Consider the following 17479-nt stretch of genomic DNA (forward strand, 5'->3'; position numbering starts at 1 on the left):
ACCGGTAGCCATAAATTCACCCTCATTTGAAAGTTTGTTAAATTCTTCTACTGCCATCTGTTGATGAGAAAGAATCTGCAGCAATTCCATCGGTGGTATGCTTCCTTGTAAAAGTAAAGTCTCGGATCTTACACAATCCTGGAAATTTCTTACATGTTGCCCGTGTACGGTTCCCTCCCCCCCCCCAACACCACTTACAATATGGAAGTAGTTTTCCTCTGCCTTATTTTTCAAGATCTTTTTCCAGTCCAGTCTAGCCTACAGTCCTGGTATTTCCTGGTAGTTTTCCAAGAATTAATCAGGGCTGACCCGGCTTAACCGTCTGAGATCAGCCAAGTCATATCCTTATTTCTTATAAAGTGTGGAACAAACAAAAAATGTACCAGGAATTTTACATATTCAATGAATACCATTTTGACATCTGAGTACAAACATTCATTTCCCTTAATAATTAAGTCAGCTGGTGAGTACTAGGAAGTTGATAATGCGATCAAGTTGTTTCTTTGAGAAACAAGAGAAAAGAATGCTGAAGGAAACCCCAAGGTTTTAGAATAATTTTTTAAAAAAAACATTATTTATGTATTCATGGTCTGCCCTGTAGAGCTGCCTGGTTCCACCACAAATGCGCGCACAACAAAGCGCGCCTGACTAAACCGCGGTGTCTAAAGCGTGGTGACAAAACCGTGCGACGAATGAGCGACTAATTAGCCCTAAAGCGCGCCGACCAAAGCGCGCCGACAGAAGCGCGCTGTAACGTAACCCTAAACCTAACCCTAAGCCTAACCCTAAACCTAACCCTAAACCTAACCCTAAACCTAACTGTAAATCTTACCTTAAATTAAATCGTGCTTCTGTCAGCGCGCTGTTGTCGGTGTGCTGTTGTCAGCGCGCTTTTGACATCGCGGTTTTAGCGCCACGGTGTTGTTGGCGTGCTTATGACGTTCGCGCTTTTGTCAGGTCACGGAGCTGCCTATCTCACAGCAGTGACTGGACAAGGTACAAAAATAAAACCACCACAACAGGCCATGACACTGTGGAAAACATAACTCTCCAAACAAAAGCTATATCACCATCATAGTTTGCTTACCTCTTAGCTCAAGAGGTAAGGTTAAAATAAAACACCAAGTCAATCAAAGAAGTTTGAAACATGTACAATGGATAGCTAAATGTTGTGGCCCAGCAGGAGTCATTGGAGCTGGAAAGAGACTCCGACAGCGAGGGGCCTTATGAGAGGTGGAAGACCCTGGACAGGGTTCCGACTCCGAGCAGGGCGCAGAGAGACTGGTTGGCACCAGGAGGCGCTTGAGGCATGGAGCAACGGTGAGAGCCAAAGAGACTGTGGTCATGACGTCAGGCCTTGTAGTAGTGACGAGGGGACAAGGGAGGTGGTCCTGGATGCCCGGCAACGCCAGGCAGATCGACGGAGAAAACAGCTACGCAGTTGCAAAAGATAATTGGACCAGCTGGTGGTAATTAGGCTCTTCTAAAGATTGTATTTAAGGAGGGACTGGGGGAGGAGTCTGATTTGCAGGATTCAACTTCATTCTTAACGCTGGAGAAGCTGTTATCTGTCGAAGTCTGAGTTGCTGCCAAGGTTCTTATCTGTTTGTTGTGCTTGGCTTTCAGCCACCAAGGTTTTGGTTTCCTGCTAATAAAGTACTAAGCTTGTCTCGGCATTCGTTACTGGACGGAGGAGGGGGTCAGAACAGCTAAATAACTAAATTTGGGTCAAATTTCTAACTGTCATTTAATTTTTCAACTGTTTTTCTCTCAATATAGTTTTTATAATGGATTTAGTACACTTTGTATGCTTGTTATTTGCACTTGTTTATTGTTTTTTTTAAAATTGTGAGTCGCTCAGAGATATATATGTAAGATGGGCAGCTACAGTATATAAATGAAATGAACAAATAAATAAGTCAATAATGGTGGGGGATGGGAGAGGAAAGAGTGAATAATTGTTAAATACATTTTAAGACGAAGGGTTAGGCATTTATTGGTATTCAACTATATTAAAAACCCGAGTGATTCTTTGAAGATTATAGGAAACAATGAAAAAGTCAAATGGATGATCTCAAAGTCCAGAAGGAAACCTTAAATGATCTCAGCAGCAAGGGATTATTTTGAGAAATTTGTAAAGATGTAGAAGTGGTAATTTTATTATTTCAAGTTGTTAGGAGGGGTTTTGTCACAATCTCAAATTCTATCCTTGGATAGCTTCTGCTTATCAGCGTTTATATGACCATGAGTCTTTTACAGAGATTAAAAGATTCCTATTATAAATCCTGATGGGAGTATGGCTATTCCATTGCAATGTAAATCTTGTTCATTATAGAGCCATTAAACTACTTAATATGATTAGAAAGGCTCACATAATGGAAATGGAGGGACTGGACTAATTTAATTCTACATGATACTTGGAACGCTGACACAGGTAACAGATGGGAAATATATGAAGACTCATGAAGTGGAAGGACAAGACTTGACTTAACTCTGCCATGCCAAGCAAGTGAGAACTGACATTCTTGTCTTTTGACAAATGAAGATGCCATTGTTAGTTCTGATAGGCACTCCACAACCAGGCATTTCTCCACCACCTTTTTTCCCCCAGAGCTATAAATTGGAAGAGGTGCTCTGGAGCTACCGTGTCTTTAATTATTCTGTTATGAAAACCAAATTCAATACCCAAGGCAAAATGATATTGTAGGAAGAGCATCAATAGTCCTTTGAGGATTAAATGCACACAGACAGAACTCTTAAAGACCATTTTTTTGTAATAAACTTTGAACTCTTATTAATTTACTCTTCCACCGAGCAAGATGGGACTACGCAGATATGAAAAACTGTTTCCCCCTGAATAGGGATTTCATAGGAGTTCTTCTTCACTGAGCCAAGGTGGCGCAGTGGTTAAATGCAGCACTGCAGGCTACTGCTAGATCAGCAGGTCAGCGGTTCAAATCTCACCGGCTCAGGGTGACTCAGCCTTCCATCCTTCCGAGGTGGGTTAAATGAGGACCCGGATTGTTGTTGGGGGCAATATGCTGACTCTCTGTAAACCGCTTAGAGAGGCCTGAAAGGCCTATGAAGCGGTATATAAGTCTACTGCTATTGCTATTGCTATTGCTATTCTTTCTCCGGTAGAGAAATATTTTAAAGTCACCTATTGCCCCCCTCCCCTCACAGCCCACAAGAGAGTTAACAACATTCCAGCATTCCTCAATGTTGGCAAATGGAGTTTTAGTTTAGCTACCTGATGATGATTGATGAAGCTTGTCAGCTATACAGTAGTGGATAGAGCAGCTTGGCAGAAGTTCAGTGTTATTGAAAGAAATCACAAATACTTATTCCATCTCCTCTGCTCACTTTAATCACATTATCAACAGTCTGTCAGGATGGAGTCTTGACACTAAGCCATACATTCACACAAGCAACCTATTGTTGGCCTTTTGCAATTGCAACACAGATAATGGGTAATTTTGTTTTTACATTTCTCTATTTTATGCACTGCCCCTTAAAATAACACTCAATTTTCCTGCCTTTGGCCTAACTTACTTCAACTTTCACCTTGTTAATAATGCTTTTTTTTTTTACAGATAAAATGACAAAGAACTAAACCATGAACTTTGCCCCACAGTATGCAAATATTTAATACCTATTAATCATGGAATTCACCCACAAATTAATTATGCTCCAGAATACTATTTACTTTGTAAAACACAATTTGATCTGCAAGAACACTTGCTCATTTGCAGTCTTCACCAAAAGGGCTCACCCCCTATAATGTTAACTATTCAGTGAAGGGCAATAGAGGATTCAAGGCAACACAGGATTCAAATGTGTGTGGAGCCAAAAGTAGTGTCTGTAAAGAACATCTTAAAGAAGCAGTGATTTTTTCTAAAACTCATGTGTCATTTTCAGCTGCAGCATGATCCTGGGAAAGTATGAGATGATCCTGAAGATATTATAGGCACATCACTGAATACTACACATTGCATTTTGCCTTTGAACAGTGGTGGGTTTCAAAATTTTTTGGAACCGACTCTGTGGTGTGGCCCTCCTTTGTGGGAGTGGCTTGCTGCCATGTGACCCTGGTGGGAGTGGCTTGGCGGCCTTTCTCTCTCTCTCTCCTTCCTTTTGTCTCTATCCCTTTTTTTCTTTCATCTCTCTCCCACTCTTTTTCTTTCTTTCTTTTTCTTTCTTTCTTTCTTTCTTTCTTTCTTTCTTTCTTTCTTTCTTTCTTTCTTTCCTTCCTTCCTCTTTCTCTCTCTCTGTGTCAGTCAGTCAGTCAGTCAGTCTGTCTGTCTGTCTGTCTCTCTCTGTGTGTGTGTGTGTGTGTGTATGTGTGTGTGGCAGTGGTGAGTTTCAAATTTTTTTGGAACCGACTCTGTAGGTGTGGCCTCCTTTGTGGGAGTGGCTTGCTGCCCATGTGACCTGGTGGGAGTGGCTTGGCGGCCTTTCTCTCTCTCTCTCTCTCTTTCCTTCCTTTTGTCTCTATCCCTTTTTTTCTTTCATCTCTCTCCCACTCTTTTTCTTTCTTTCTTTTTCTTTCTTTCTCTTTCTTTCTTTCTTTCCTTCCTTCCTTTCTCTTTCTCTCTCTCTCTGTGTCAGTCAGTCAGTCTGTCTGTCAGTCTGTCTGTCTCTCTCTCTGTGTGTATGTGTGTGTGGCAGTGGTAAGTTTCAAATTTTTTTGGAACGTCTTCTGTAGATGTGACCTGCTTTCCGGGTCCACTGGTGGAACCTCTTTTTAACCGGTTCGGTAGATTTGACGAACCGGTTCTACCGAATAGGTGCGACCTGGTAGGAACCCACCTCTGCCTTTGAATCTACACAACCTTATTCCAGACCTTTTCAGGCCATTAAACATATGAGAGTATTTATTTGTATGGCCCACAGGAATAATAATAATAAGATAAATACATACCTCAAAGACAGCCAACCTAATACCCTCCCATTCTCTCCAGTCAGAACAAATTCAGTGCAATAATGACTTCTTTCTCGAGGTTTTTAAAACTTATCCTGATAACCTTAGTAACATAAAGAATTCATTCATAGACTTCAGACTATTATACTCCCAAGTTAAGTGGCCTTTTACAGTTATTACTCTACACGTTAGGCCATTGCTGTATGTCTGCGCATAATTACGACCCTCCCTGCCTCCAACCGAAGCGAATTCTTCAGGGAAAATAACAGGAGAGCTCATTGAAAGGACTCAAACAAAACATACCTAATTAGTCATTTGGTAAATAGACTTTAAATTGTGCACTTAACATAGTTTGTTGAAGTACAATACTGTTATTGCTGCTGCCAAACCTTCAGCGTGTGTGTTTGAAACAATCATTCAGTGCAAGAAACCAAATTCAATTGCTAAGTAGCACTTTTTGGTTTTGGTCCCTATTATTTTTATCTAGATTCTAATACTGTGCTGGAAATCTTGAAACTTGAAAACTGCCAGGAAATGCCAGGAGAGAGTTTCTTAGAGAGCCTGTTTTGGGAGGTCCTTCTCCAAAGCTGCATATTGTTCTTTAAGATGCTCCATAGCTTTTGAATGCTCTTCGTTGACCATTGTCTTCAGGCGATGCTGCTCCTTCATGAATTCCTCCCAGTCAGCTAGACGTCGGGCTTCACCAGCCCTTAATTTCTCGGCCTGAAGCTGAGGAGAAAAAGTAGGTAATAAATGTTGAATCTAACAATGAAGAAAAAAGACAGTTTACTGTACATTGCAATGAGGATATCTGTTTAAAAGAAGTTATTTTTCCTTATTTTATGAAAATGTGTGGCTTGTACAAATCAATCAATCGATAAACGCACAAACAGAAAGGAAAAATCAATCAAATCTTTGCTAAGGCCTGGGGGCCACAATGATAGAATATAAAAAACTGCAATTATAAAAGTCTTTTAAAATGCAGTACAATTCCATAAAACACATTATTAGAGTAACTGTAGTACAAACAGCAGTGGCACTCATCAAACTTTGTGTGAAGTATCAACTGAAGGTTGGACGGATACAACACATAGCAATAGCAATAGCAGTTAGACTTATATACCGCTTCATAGGGCTTTCAGCCCTCTCTAAGCAGTTTACAGAGTCAGCATATTGTCCCCAACAACAATCCGGGTCCTCATTTCACCCACCTCGGAAGGATGGAAGGCTGAGTCAACCCTGAGCCGGTGAGATTTGAACAGCCGAACTGCAGAACTGCAGTCAGCTGAAGTAGCCTGCAGTGCTGCATTTAACCACTGCGCCACTTCGGCTTGGAAATAAAAGAAATGGCTTAAACTAAAGGATATATTCAATGTTCACCTGTTGATATACAACACAGCTATAAGAAACCAGGCTGATCAAGGTTGTGCCTTTATGTTTGGCTCCATTGGAAGAGAAGGAAAATATGTGGAAGGGAGGGGGGGAGGATAGATGTTCAAACTTGTACTACACTTTCTCTCTCTTAGCAAGTTTAGGAAATTTAGGATTGTTATATTTACACTGCATCTGACAGCATTTGGCCCTTATCAATTACATAGAAATAAGAAATATGAAATTTGCTTCAATCTGCTTACAGTGCTCCTCTATTAGGGCTAAAAAAATAAAAACCCTCCTAATTAAGGGAAGCACAGAAGAAAAATATAGAATTAACTTCTTGCACAGTTTTTCCTAAGGCTCAGGTTTAAGAATATGTATCACAAACCAACAGTGTCCCGCCATCTGAGAGGTTCTAGCAAGCTGCATGTTCTTATAATCTGGCCTTTCATGAAATAAGATCCACAGGTATGAAATGCTTTCATTTCAAAAAGCTGTAGTCATAATAGGTTCAGTGTTTTTGACCGACCAGGAAAGATTTACATTTCCATTCTGTTGGGTATTTTTTGTTCCATGCAAAACAGGGATTTCCCTTTTCTCTGGCTGTGAACGAAATTTCTTAGAAAAACTTTCCACCCATACAGAAGCCGAGAAGATATAAAAAGTTTACTCTTTTTTTAAGCAACTATGAAAGTCTAATTAAAACTGCAGGTTTACCTATGACTTTTTTTTCTATATCTCGGGTAGCGAACCCAGAAGAAGGTATGCTTTTCATCTTCCTGAGAACTTTAAAAGAACATCTAGACTTGTTTCAGAACAATTGGTGATTCTCGAGAGTTATTTAATTCACATTCTTACATGCAATTTTAATCTGATAGGAATTAAACGTCCATTTTGCAAGCTAAACATGTAGTATCTTTTGACTGATATATTCCTAAACTGTACTGTTGAAAGCCACACCAGATTAAGAAGTGACCAAATCACAGATTGCTTCAGTATAAAGCTTTAATAGTATGCATTTGGACAGAAAAGAGAAATAAGCTTGAAAGTACACAGCCTTTGAACATTTAAGTATAGCTTGAAGTATCTTTGACTGGTTTAGTGTTTAGATCAGGGGTAGTCAACCTTTTTATACCTACTGCCCACTTTTGTATCTCTGTTAGTAGTAAAATTTTCTAACCGCCCACCGGTTCCACAGTAATGGTGATTTATAAAGTAGGGAAGTAACTTTACTTTATAAAATTTATAAAGCAGAGTTACAGCAAACCCCTACCGCCCACCATGAAAGCTGGAATGCCCACTAGTGGTACCACTGGTATAGATGACATGGTGGGCACACTACCCTAAAAATGTAACAGCAGAGATTTAAGAAACAAAAACACTCAGGTTCATTGATAACAATATTATCAACCAAGAAGAGCAAGAGGCACAAGAGAATCTTTGATGTGAATAAAAAATATCTCAGTATTAAATTGGTAATCTGGAAGGACAACTATTTGTGAACATAAAAACATCCTATTCTCATTCAAATAGCACTGCTCAAATTTCCAGATAAGATGGGCAATTTTCTTTCAATTATCCATGGAACATTGTAAGGAATACTCATTTAACAATTATTTCTTGTACGTATAGCTGGCACAACATCCCTGGAGTCCTGTGACTGATTTGCAATTTCTTCCCGCAGCTTTGGACAAGCGAAGTCAATGAGGAAGTTGCGAATCACAACCAGGTGAGGTCCTCGCTTTACGAGGACATCTGGATGACTGGACTGTTGTCACTAAACAAGGTTCCCCCCCCCCCAGCCTCAGTCTTGTAAAGTGTAGATTTCCTGCACTCATAATGGAAGTGGCAAGTTTAATATACCCTTTTATAAAGGTTGAACCAGTGTAATGGATAGACGGAATAATCTTATGTTGTAAATGTGTTTTTATTTTCCATTTTTCATTTCGTACAGTCACATATATACTGTGCATAAGCGGGGCCATATAACATTAAACAATAAACACAGCCATTCCTCTTGTCGACAATACCCCCCAAAATAGAAACCCAATGTACCTCTTCGACCCTCCATACACCCTTTCTTTCGCCCCCCTCCAACTTTCCATCTTCCCTCCATCATTCCCCTCTACCCTACTTCCCCTCCCCCTCTACCACTCCTCTCTCCCGATACACTCCCTCCCTCCCTTCTCCCCCTCCCTCCAATCCTCTCTCCCACCCTCTCTACCCCTCTTTCTTCTATCCCTCTACTCCTCCCTTCGGTGTATTTCTACTATCTATTAATATATTCAGCTTGTCCTATTTTTACACTGGAATTAAAGAGCAACAGTATACAAGTGCAGTCAGGTTTATAGATGGAATAATCTTGAGGAAAGAGGAGGAAGAAATATTGTATAACCAAGGTAACAATGAGATAAAAAAAAATCTGAGCTTAGAGCAGAAGTGTGATTTGAGAAAGGATTTCAGATAGGACCCTCCCTATTTGTCACAAAAAAAGGGAAGAGGATGGGAAACACATTCATACTTATTGTATCATTATAATAAAAAGTGTACAGCATTCACATTCATGACTTTCTTTTTCTAATCTGGTCTATCTTGAAGGGGTAATTACCCCCCCCCCTAATATTAGATACCTCTTTGTGGCTAAAATAATCCATTTAAAGTCCCTTATGCCTCTCTCAGCCAGTTGCCTCCCTCTTCCTAATAATCTTAATGTTGCTAGTTTATAAATGTAAAATATTAGCATTTACCTGACGTTCTTCCTGTTCTGTTTGCTGCAATGTATGGAACATCTGGTTGGCTACCTGTACTGAAATAAAGTTTACAGTTGTGCAACTCATTATTCATATTTTTAATGGACAGATCAGTTTTTAATGTGAGAACTACACTGGCTTTGCTCATGCTTCTTTAACTCCAAATGTACTATATGGTTCCACCACAAAACCGCGGTCGACTAAAGCGCGCTCGACGAAACCGCGTACCTGACGTCATCACAGCGCGACGAAAACAGCACGCTGTGAGCGGTAAAGCTAAAATTAACGCGTAAACCTAAACCTAACCCCCCCCAACCTAACCCTAAACCTAACCCTAAACCTAACCCTTAACCTAACGCTAAACCTAACGCTAATCCTTAACCTAACCCTTACGCTTAACGTAACCCTAACCCTAACCCTAACCCTTAACCTAACCCTAACCCTAACCCTTACCTTTACGTGAATCGGCTTGCTTTCAAAGCGCTTTTTAAAGCGCCCTTTTTTCTCTGCGGTCGTTGTTGTCGCGCTGCTGATGACGTCAGCGACGTGCTTTAATCGGGCGCGCTTTAGTGGACTGCGGTTTTGTCGTGCCACGGTACTATATACTCATAGGTCTTTCTAATTTAAGCCAAACATCCCTATGATTTGCTAAGCGTAGTTTAAATGTAATTTCTAAACCCTTATAAAAGTAGCTTATAATAAGCCAGCCCAAGCAGAAAGTGTTAGCTACTTTACATTGAAAATAAGCTCTAAGGTTAATTGAACCTGATTAAACACTTTTATTCTATGAAAGAAAACTTGATAAATATGAAAATATATTGTCTGGAACACATCTATCACCTTTGTCTTAAGTTGGAAAAAAAATAGAGTAAAAGTAGTACAACACTTTTAAATAACTATGTGCTACCTTAAAACAAAATCTTATCTTAATCCAACATCCTGTTTAAGAGAGCCAGATGGATGGCAAGTGGAAACCCAGAAACAGGACAAAATTGTACCCTCTCAATTTACATCGCAGAAACTGCTATTGACGGGCATTTATGCCTCTGCAATAAAGGGATATGATAGTAGCAGCTGGCTAACCTGGCTTGAACTTAGTAACTAAGCTGGCAAGGCCTTATTAGTCCTTGGAGAGGAGCCATCAAGGAATTCCAGAGCTGCAGGTTAGACCAGAAAATTGAAAAATATTTAGTGGCTGTTCAAAGTTACAGCAGCCCTGAAAAAAAGCGACTTATGACTGTTTGTCATATTTACAATCATTGCGGCATCCCAGAGGTGGGTTCCTACCAGTTCGCACCTATTCGGTAGAACCGGTTCGTCAAATCTACCGAACCGGTTAGAAGAGGTTCCACCAGTGGACCCGGAAAGCAGGCCACACCTACAGAAGAGGTTCCAATTTTTTTTGAAACCCACCACTGGTCCTTGATTATTCTACACTATCATGCTCCTATTTATAAAACTCAGTGCCTCTGTGAAAGGTAAGGATGACTACTGCGTTTGTGGTGCAATCAGAACATTGCGTGTGTTGAAGTTGTTTTAACGCAAACCAACGATGCCTTTTAAAAAACAAGTTGACATCCTATTCTTATGCAGGCCAGTGCTGTGTGAGAGGTAATTTAAGGTGGTTCTGACAAGTGTCGTCGGCATCTTCATATCCGGTCACATGGGCGGCAAGCCACACCCATCCGGTCACATGGGAGGCAAGCCACTCCCACAAAGGAGGCCACACCCACAGAGTAGGTTCGAACAATTTTTGAAACCCACCACTGCAGCATCCCCATGCTCATGTAATCAAAATTTGGATGCTTGGCACTCTGATCACCTCTTACAACTTTCTGACTAGCAAAGTCAATGGGGAAGTCCGATTCACTTTACAACTATGTTACTCACTTAGCAACTGCTGCATTCACTTAACAACTAAAAGAAGTCCATTTTTTTTGGAAGTGAAGCGCCATCAGGAAAGCTTTTCCTCAATTCAGCGCAAAGTTAGTCTGTGTTTCCATTGGAGGCCTTGCCCTGGCTCAAGTCCTTAAACCCAGATTAGTCAGTACTGCAGGCCACTTCAGCTGACTGTTATCTCCAGTTCAGCGGTTCTAATCTCACCGGCTCAAGGTTGACTCAGCCTTCCATCCTTCCGAGATGAGGGAAATGAGGACCCTGACTGTGGGGGCGATATGCTGACTCTGTAAACCGCTTAGAGAGGGCTGAAAGCCCTATGAAGCGGTATATAAGTCTAACTGCTATTGCTATTGCTATTACACGGCAAGTCAACAAATTCTCTCTACGGAAATGTATTTTTTCCCCAATTTCCAAAGGGTGGGTGAGCTCACTGATGTTTTGAGAATCTATACATTTTGACAGTGTTCTTTAAACACAAAAGAAAATAAATTTCCCCTTACATCTCTTTAATATTTCATTTAGATTTCCATGCATTACTTCTTCACATTTTGGCATAATCTTGTCATTTGCCTCAAATACTGTGTTGTTTAAGTTTTCAAGAACCCGCAATTCTCGGAGACCCCTTTTTTCCTGTTTGGAAAAAAAAAAGAAAGGGATAATTCTAAATATTCTACAAAAAAGCTGACATTTTATTAACATCAAATCCAGTTCCACTTAAAAAAGAACCAATCTGAAATTCTATACGTCTTTACTGGAAAGTAAAATTCATTGGACTCAGTGATATTTATAGTTAATCAGACATATACACACTTTTATTGTGAAACAGATTAAAATATCTAGATTTTTAATTCTTAGACACCTGCTGACTAATAACTACTTGGAAATAACTCAGCAGCACCCAGAGGAACTTATTACTGATTAAATATGCTTATGCAGTAACTGCATAATTAATATTTCCACACATTATAAGTTAATACATCTCCATTATTCTTCATTTAAACATCAGATGTTTAAGCAATAATCATTTTTACAATTATTTTATTTCATCCACTCTTGAAAGAAAATTACCCTAACAGATAGAAAGGTACCAGAATTTCATATACATTATTCTTATTAAAGTTTTGCTGCCACCCTGTGGCAATTATGTTCAATAGTACGTTTGAATTTGGGAATTAAATATTTAAATGCCTTTAAAGGACATTTAATATTTAAAAAGCATTTTTTTGCATATTTCACATTTTTAAAAAATGAAATGTTATTCTCTATAATTTACATAATACGCTCGTGCAGCCTTGCTTTTTAATTCAAAACCACCTTCTCCCACAAATCCATCGTATTTCATTTCAAAACAATATCTAACATACTTCGAATTCTTTGATGAAATAGCGAATTTCTCCTTGAATAACTGGTCGGTGGTCCAGAAGTCGGGAATATATCTCACCAACATCTACAAGAAAAATGATGAATTATAACCTATTTATATATTACTAAGAATATATAAAAACCTGGGTAGGTTGAGATTTTTTTTCTTCCTCCATTTTCCTCTTTTATAGTAGTTTTTCTTCCTTACAGTTTCCCCACAGTTACAGGGGGGGAAATCCTTCAAAATAACAGTATAGGAGCCGTGATGGCATAGTGGTTAGAATGCAGTACTGCAGGCTAATTCTGCTGACTGCTGGCTACCAGCAATTCAGCAGTTCAATTCTCAGAAGCTCAAGGTTGCCTCAGCCTTTCATATTTCCAAGGTCAATAACATGAAGACCCAGATAGTTGGGGGAAATATGCTGACTATGTAAACCGCTTAGAGAGAGATGTAAAGCACTGTTAAGCGGTATATAAGTCTAAGTGCTATTGCTATTAAGGTTTTTTTTTTAAATGTTGCTTTATAGACAAATCAGTGTCCAAATTTGTACTGCCATTAGAAAAGCCATTTTAATTTCATAAGGTTTAGGAAATGGCAATGTAAACTCCCTTCTATCAACAGGCACTCAAACATTTGTTGAGCTTTTGACTATAAAAAGGCTTAAATACAACAGAATTGTTTTATCCCTTAAAGCAAATACACAGAATTATGTCTACAGACAGACCATTTTACAAAGTAACTTTGTCAAGGAACTTTCCTTGCTAGTTTACTCAGAACAGATACTTTTTATATATGAAACCTATACATTTTATTGTACTATTTGGGATTATTTGGGAATATTCTACTCTACTCTACTCTATTACTCTACTCTATTATTACTCTACTCTACTCTACTCTACTCTACTCTACTCTACTCTACTCTACTCTACTCTACTCTACTCTACTCTACTCTATAGAATGTATCTTTTTATATACACTGAGAGCATCTGCACCAAGGACAAATTCCTTGTGTGTCCAATCACACTTGGCCAATATTCTACTCTACTCTACTCTATTACTCTACTCTATTATTACTCTACTCTACTCTACTCTACTCTATAGAATGTATCCTTTTATATACACTGAGAGCATCTGCACCAAAGACAAATTCCTTGTGTGTCCAATCACACTTGGCCAATATTCTACTCTACTCTATTATTACTCTACTCTACTCTACTCTACTCTACTCTACTCTACTCTACTCTACTCTACAGAATGTATCTTTTTATATACACTTAGAGCATCTGCATCAAAGACAAATTCCTTGTGTGTCCAATCACACTTGGCCAATATTCTACTCTACTCTACTCTACTCTACTCTACTCTACTATTACTCTATTCTATTATTACTCTACTCTACTCTACTCTATAGAATGTATCCTTTTATATACACTGAGAGCATCTGCACCAAAGACAAATTCCTTGTGTGTCCAATCACACTTGGCCAATATTCTACTCTACTCTATTATTACTCTACTCTACTCTACTCTACTCTACTCTACTCTACTCTACTCTACTCTACTCTATAGAATGTATCTTTTTATATACACTGAGAGCATCTGCACCAAGGACAAATTCCTTGTGTGTCCAATCACACTTGGCCAATATTCTACTCTACTCTATTATTACTCTACTCTACTCTACTCTACTCTACTCTACTCTACTCTACTCTACTCTACTCTACTCTACTCTACTCTACTCTACTCTATAGAATGTATCCTTTTATATACACTGAGAGCATCTGCACCAAAGACAAATTCCTTGTGTGTCCAATCACACTTGGCCAATATTCTACTCTACTCTATTATTACTCTACTCTACTCTACTCTACTCTACTCTACTCTACAGAATGTATCTTTTTATATACACTGAGAGCATCTGCACCAAAGACAAATTCCTTGTGTGTCCAATCACACTTGGCCAATATTCTACTCTACTCTATTATTACTCTACTCTACTCTACTCTACTCTACTCTACTCTACTCTACTCTACTCTACTCTACTCTACTCTACTCTACTCTATAGAATGTATCTTTTTATATACACTGAGAGCATCTGCACCAAGGACAAATTCCTTGTGTGTCCAATCACACGGCCAATATTCTACTCTACTCTACTCTATTACTCTACTCTATTATTACTCTACTCTACTCTACTCTACTCTACTCTACTCTATAGAATGTATCCTTTTATATACACTGAGAGCATCTGCACCAAAGACAAATTCCTTGTGTGTCCAATCACACTTGGCAACTTGAAGATGTCTGGACTTCAACTCCCAGAATTCCCCAGCAGTGGTTAGGACAGTGTTTCTCAACCTTGTCAACTTGAAGATGTCCGGACTTCAACTCCCAGAGTTCCCCAGCCAGCATTCGCTGGCTGGGGAATTCTGGGAGTTGAAGTCCGGACATCTTCAAGTTGCCAAGGTTGGGAAACACTGCTCTAGGGATACTATGGAATATGCTTGCAATTATTCAATACCAGCATGCACGAGAACTGAAACTTAGCGGAGGGAAGCGAAAGGAAGGACCAGCGTTTCCTACCTTTAAAAATAGGGCACGAGGACGCGGACCCCAGGGAATCCCTCCTTTTATGACCGCTTCCAGAAACCGGGGACTCCGCAGTTTTATTGACGCTTAAGGTCCCGGCAGCCCCGCTACTCATTTCACCCAAAGCCTCCCAAAAGGAGCGAGTTCCTCCTTACGAAAGCGCATGCGCAGCTGTCATAAGACCTCTCCGGACGAGGCTCTAGGTGTGAAGTACTGCGCATGCGCAAGGGAGGCTTTCGCTTTGTGTAAGCCGTTTCCAAAACAACCGGTGTGGGAGAAACCGTCCTCTATGAGGTCAAGAGTTTGCGAAAGCGCATGCGCAACTGTCATAAGGTTCTCTGGACGAGGGTAGAGGTGAGTAATGCGCACGCGCAGGGAGGATTTCACTTTGTGTAAGCCGTTTCCAAAACAACCGGTGGGAGAAACCGTCCTCTATGACGTCAAGAGTTTGCGAAAGCGCATGCGCAACTGTCATAAGGTTCTCTGGACGAGGCGAGATGTGAGTGCTGCGCATGCGCAGAGAGGCTTTCCCATTGGGAAGCCGTTTCCAAAGCAACCGGTGGGAGAAACCGTCCTGTATGACGTCAAGGGTTGACGTCTCATTGAAGGATTCCCGAATGGCTCATTCTACTTAGGGACTCAGGGGTCTCCAACCTTGGCAACTTTAAGCCTTGTGGACTTCAACTCCCAGAGTTCCTCAGCCAATGAAGTTGGTTGAGGAATTCTGGGAGTTGAAGTCCACAAGTCTTAAAGTTGCCAAGGTTGGAGACCCCTGGTTTACATCATAGATGGGGAGCTAAGGGGGCAATGCATTGTGGACATGAATGGGCCATGCAAGCTACGTCTCCTCCATCCTGTTGAAGAAATCGATCTAGATCTACAGATAGATTGAGAGTCTTTCTATTTATTTAAAAATACACCCTTTCCTAACGCGATTCCTGTATACTGTCTGCGCAACAAATATTGCACCAGGAGCATTTTAAACGAAGCAAATCAGCTTCATTCCAGAAAGATATTACTTCGTGCTTTTTGTGAAATGCTGCTAAGGTTCAAGCTTAGTCTTGCAGGAAATGGAAACAAGAATAAAGAAGCTTGGCTGTTGTGTTCTTTAATTTATAAGCACATTTGAGTGTTTGTGAAATCCTCCCTGATGTATATGAGGAAACTTCCTTTGCTGGCTGAGAGATCTCAGAAGATATTCATAGAATCATAGTAAAGGGGCAAAGGATCTTGGAGATCATTTACTCCAACCTCATAATTATTGAAGGAATGCATTGTTGGAAGAAATGTCCCTTCTGGGTTCGGCTCCAAGTGGGGGAAAAGACACTGGAGACATGGAGGCTGCTTGGAAAGATGGTTTTAATGGTGGACAGGACCACGTGGCTTGAGCCCTGAACAGAAAAGGGGGATCACATGCTTCAATGTTGGTGGAGAAGAAGAGAAGGGCTGAGGGAGGGGCTTGCTAGGCTTTTTATAACCTGTTCAGTCCCACCTCTCTGTTTCCTGTTCCTGTGTAAGGAATGTATTCTGATTGGTTGTCAGACTCCCATGGGGCCATGCAGGGGCTACTCTCTAGGCTACGTTTTGAATCCAGGTTTGGTTGAGTTCTCAGATGCCATGTGGTCAGTTGGGGCCAATATTATCATGCTTTAATCCCATCTCCCCTGCAGCTGAAGTGGAGAAGCCTTTATTATGTAAAGTGGACTAGCTTGCCCTTCTTAATGGCCCATTGACAAAGTGGGGATGGGCAGGAAGCTACAGGCAACTATTCTGTCTTAAAGCATGTTTCTTTCTTTTCACATCCAGAGAAATATTCTGTCTTTTCAATATTTCCTAGGATATTTCATTTTTCTGGGAGAGGGCTGGGTGATTACTTCCCACAGCATGATAGTAATGTCCCCAAAGCCATTTGGTCTTTGCTTAAGTACTTGGAGTGGTGTAAATTTTTTATTAGTTTATCAGAACATAAAATACAAATATATATATATATATAGAAACATAGAAAGTATGGGCAAGCAGGGTTTGTAAAAGAAATAAAAGGCGTTGACTTCCGACTCATTTTAAACACAGTAGAATATAATAAAATTACAACCTCAACTTCTTAACTTTTACACAATGATGTATATTAGCCATTTCTATTGTAGGAAGTTAGCATCCACCTCTCTCTCCTTGAAAATGAAATATCCTAGGAAATATTAAGGCAGAATATTATATTCCCCCGGATGTGAAAAGGGAGAAACATGTTTTTTTTAAAGACAAAGTAGCTCCCTGCAGCTTCCTGTCAATTTGTCAATGAGCCATTAAAGCCTGAGCTAGTCTACTCTACATAACAAAGGTGGTATTAACCCTCTACGGAAACTCATCACAAGGCACCTGGGAAAATTAAATCAGCCAGCAAGCCAACCAAACTTGAACTCAAAGCACATCCTACATCCTTACAGGCAGAGATGCCCCTGCATGGCTCCCATGGGAGTCTGACAACCAATCAGAATACAAGATCAAGATCAAAGGCCAGAGAGGGCATAAAACCAGGCACCTTTAGCATCTCGCCCCTTTTTCTTCTTCATTCAACATCTGGAAGCAT

General features: G+C 40.1%; 1 protein-coding gene across 1 annotated transcript; it reads right to left on the bottom strand.

The window, feature by feature from the left end:
- Nucleotides 1-4823: 4823 nt before the first annotated feature.
- Nucleotides 4824-15258, bottom strand: BLOC1S5 (biogenesis of lysosomal organelles complex 1 subunit 5). The gene is made up of 5 exons (XM_032223385.1): nucleotides 14890-15258; nucleotides 12309-12391; nucleotides 11445-11574; nucleotides 9043-9101; nucleotides 4824-5650 (listed from the first exon to the last, which is right to left on the bottom strand). Exons 1-5 carry the CDS (start codon nucleotides 15008-15010, stop codon nucleotides 5474-5476), a joined length of 570 nt encoding a protein of 189 aa, XP_032079276.1. The 5' UTR covers nucleotides 15011-15258; the 3' UTR covers nucleotides 4824-5473.
- Nucleotides 15259-17479: the final 2221 nt, after the last annotated feature.

Source organism: Thamnophis elegans, chromosome 8, assembly GCF_009769535.1.
Source record: "Thamnophis elegans isolate rThaEle1 chromosome 8, rThaEle1.pri, whole genome shotgun sequence".
In the NCBI taxonomy this organism is placed as follows: Eukaryota; Metazoa; Chordata; class Lepidosauria; order Squamata; family Colubridae; genus Thamnophis; species Thamnophis elegans.

Coding starts and splice junctions, on each gene's coding strand:
- BLOC1S5 (XM_032223385.1), bottom strand. CDS start 15,010: ATGAGTAGCGGGGCTGCCGGGACCTTAAGCGTCAATAAAACTGCGGAG. Junction 11,575..12,308: donor ATTTCATCAAAGAATTCGAA/GTATGTTAGATA, acceptor TTTTCCAAACAG/GAAAAAAGGGGTCTCCGAGA. Junction 9,102..11,444: donor AAATGAAATATTAAAGAGAT/GTAAGGGGAAAT, acceptor ACTTTATTTCAG/TACAGGTAGCCAACCAGATG.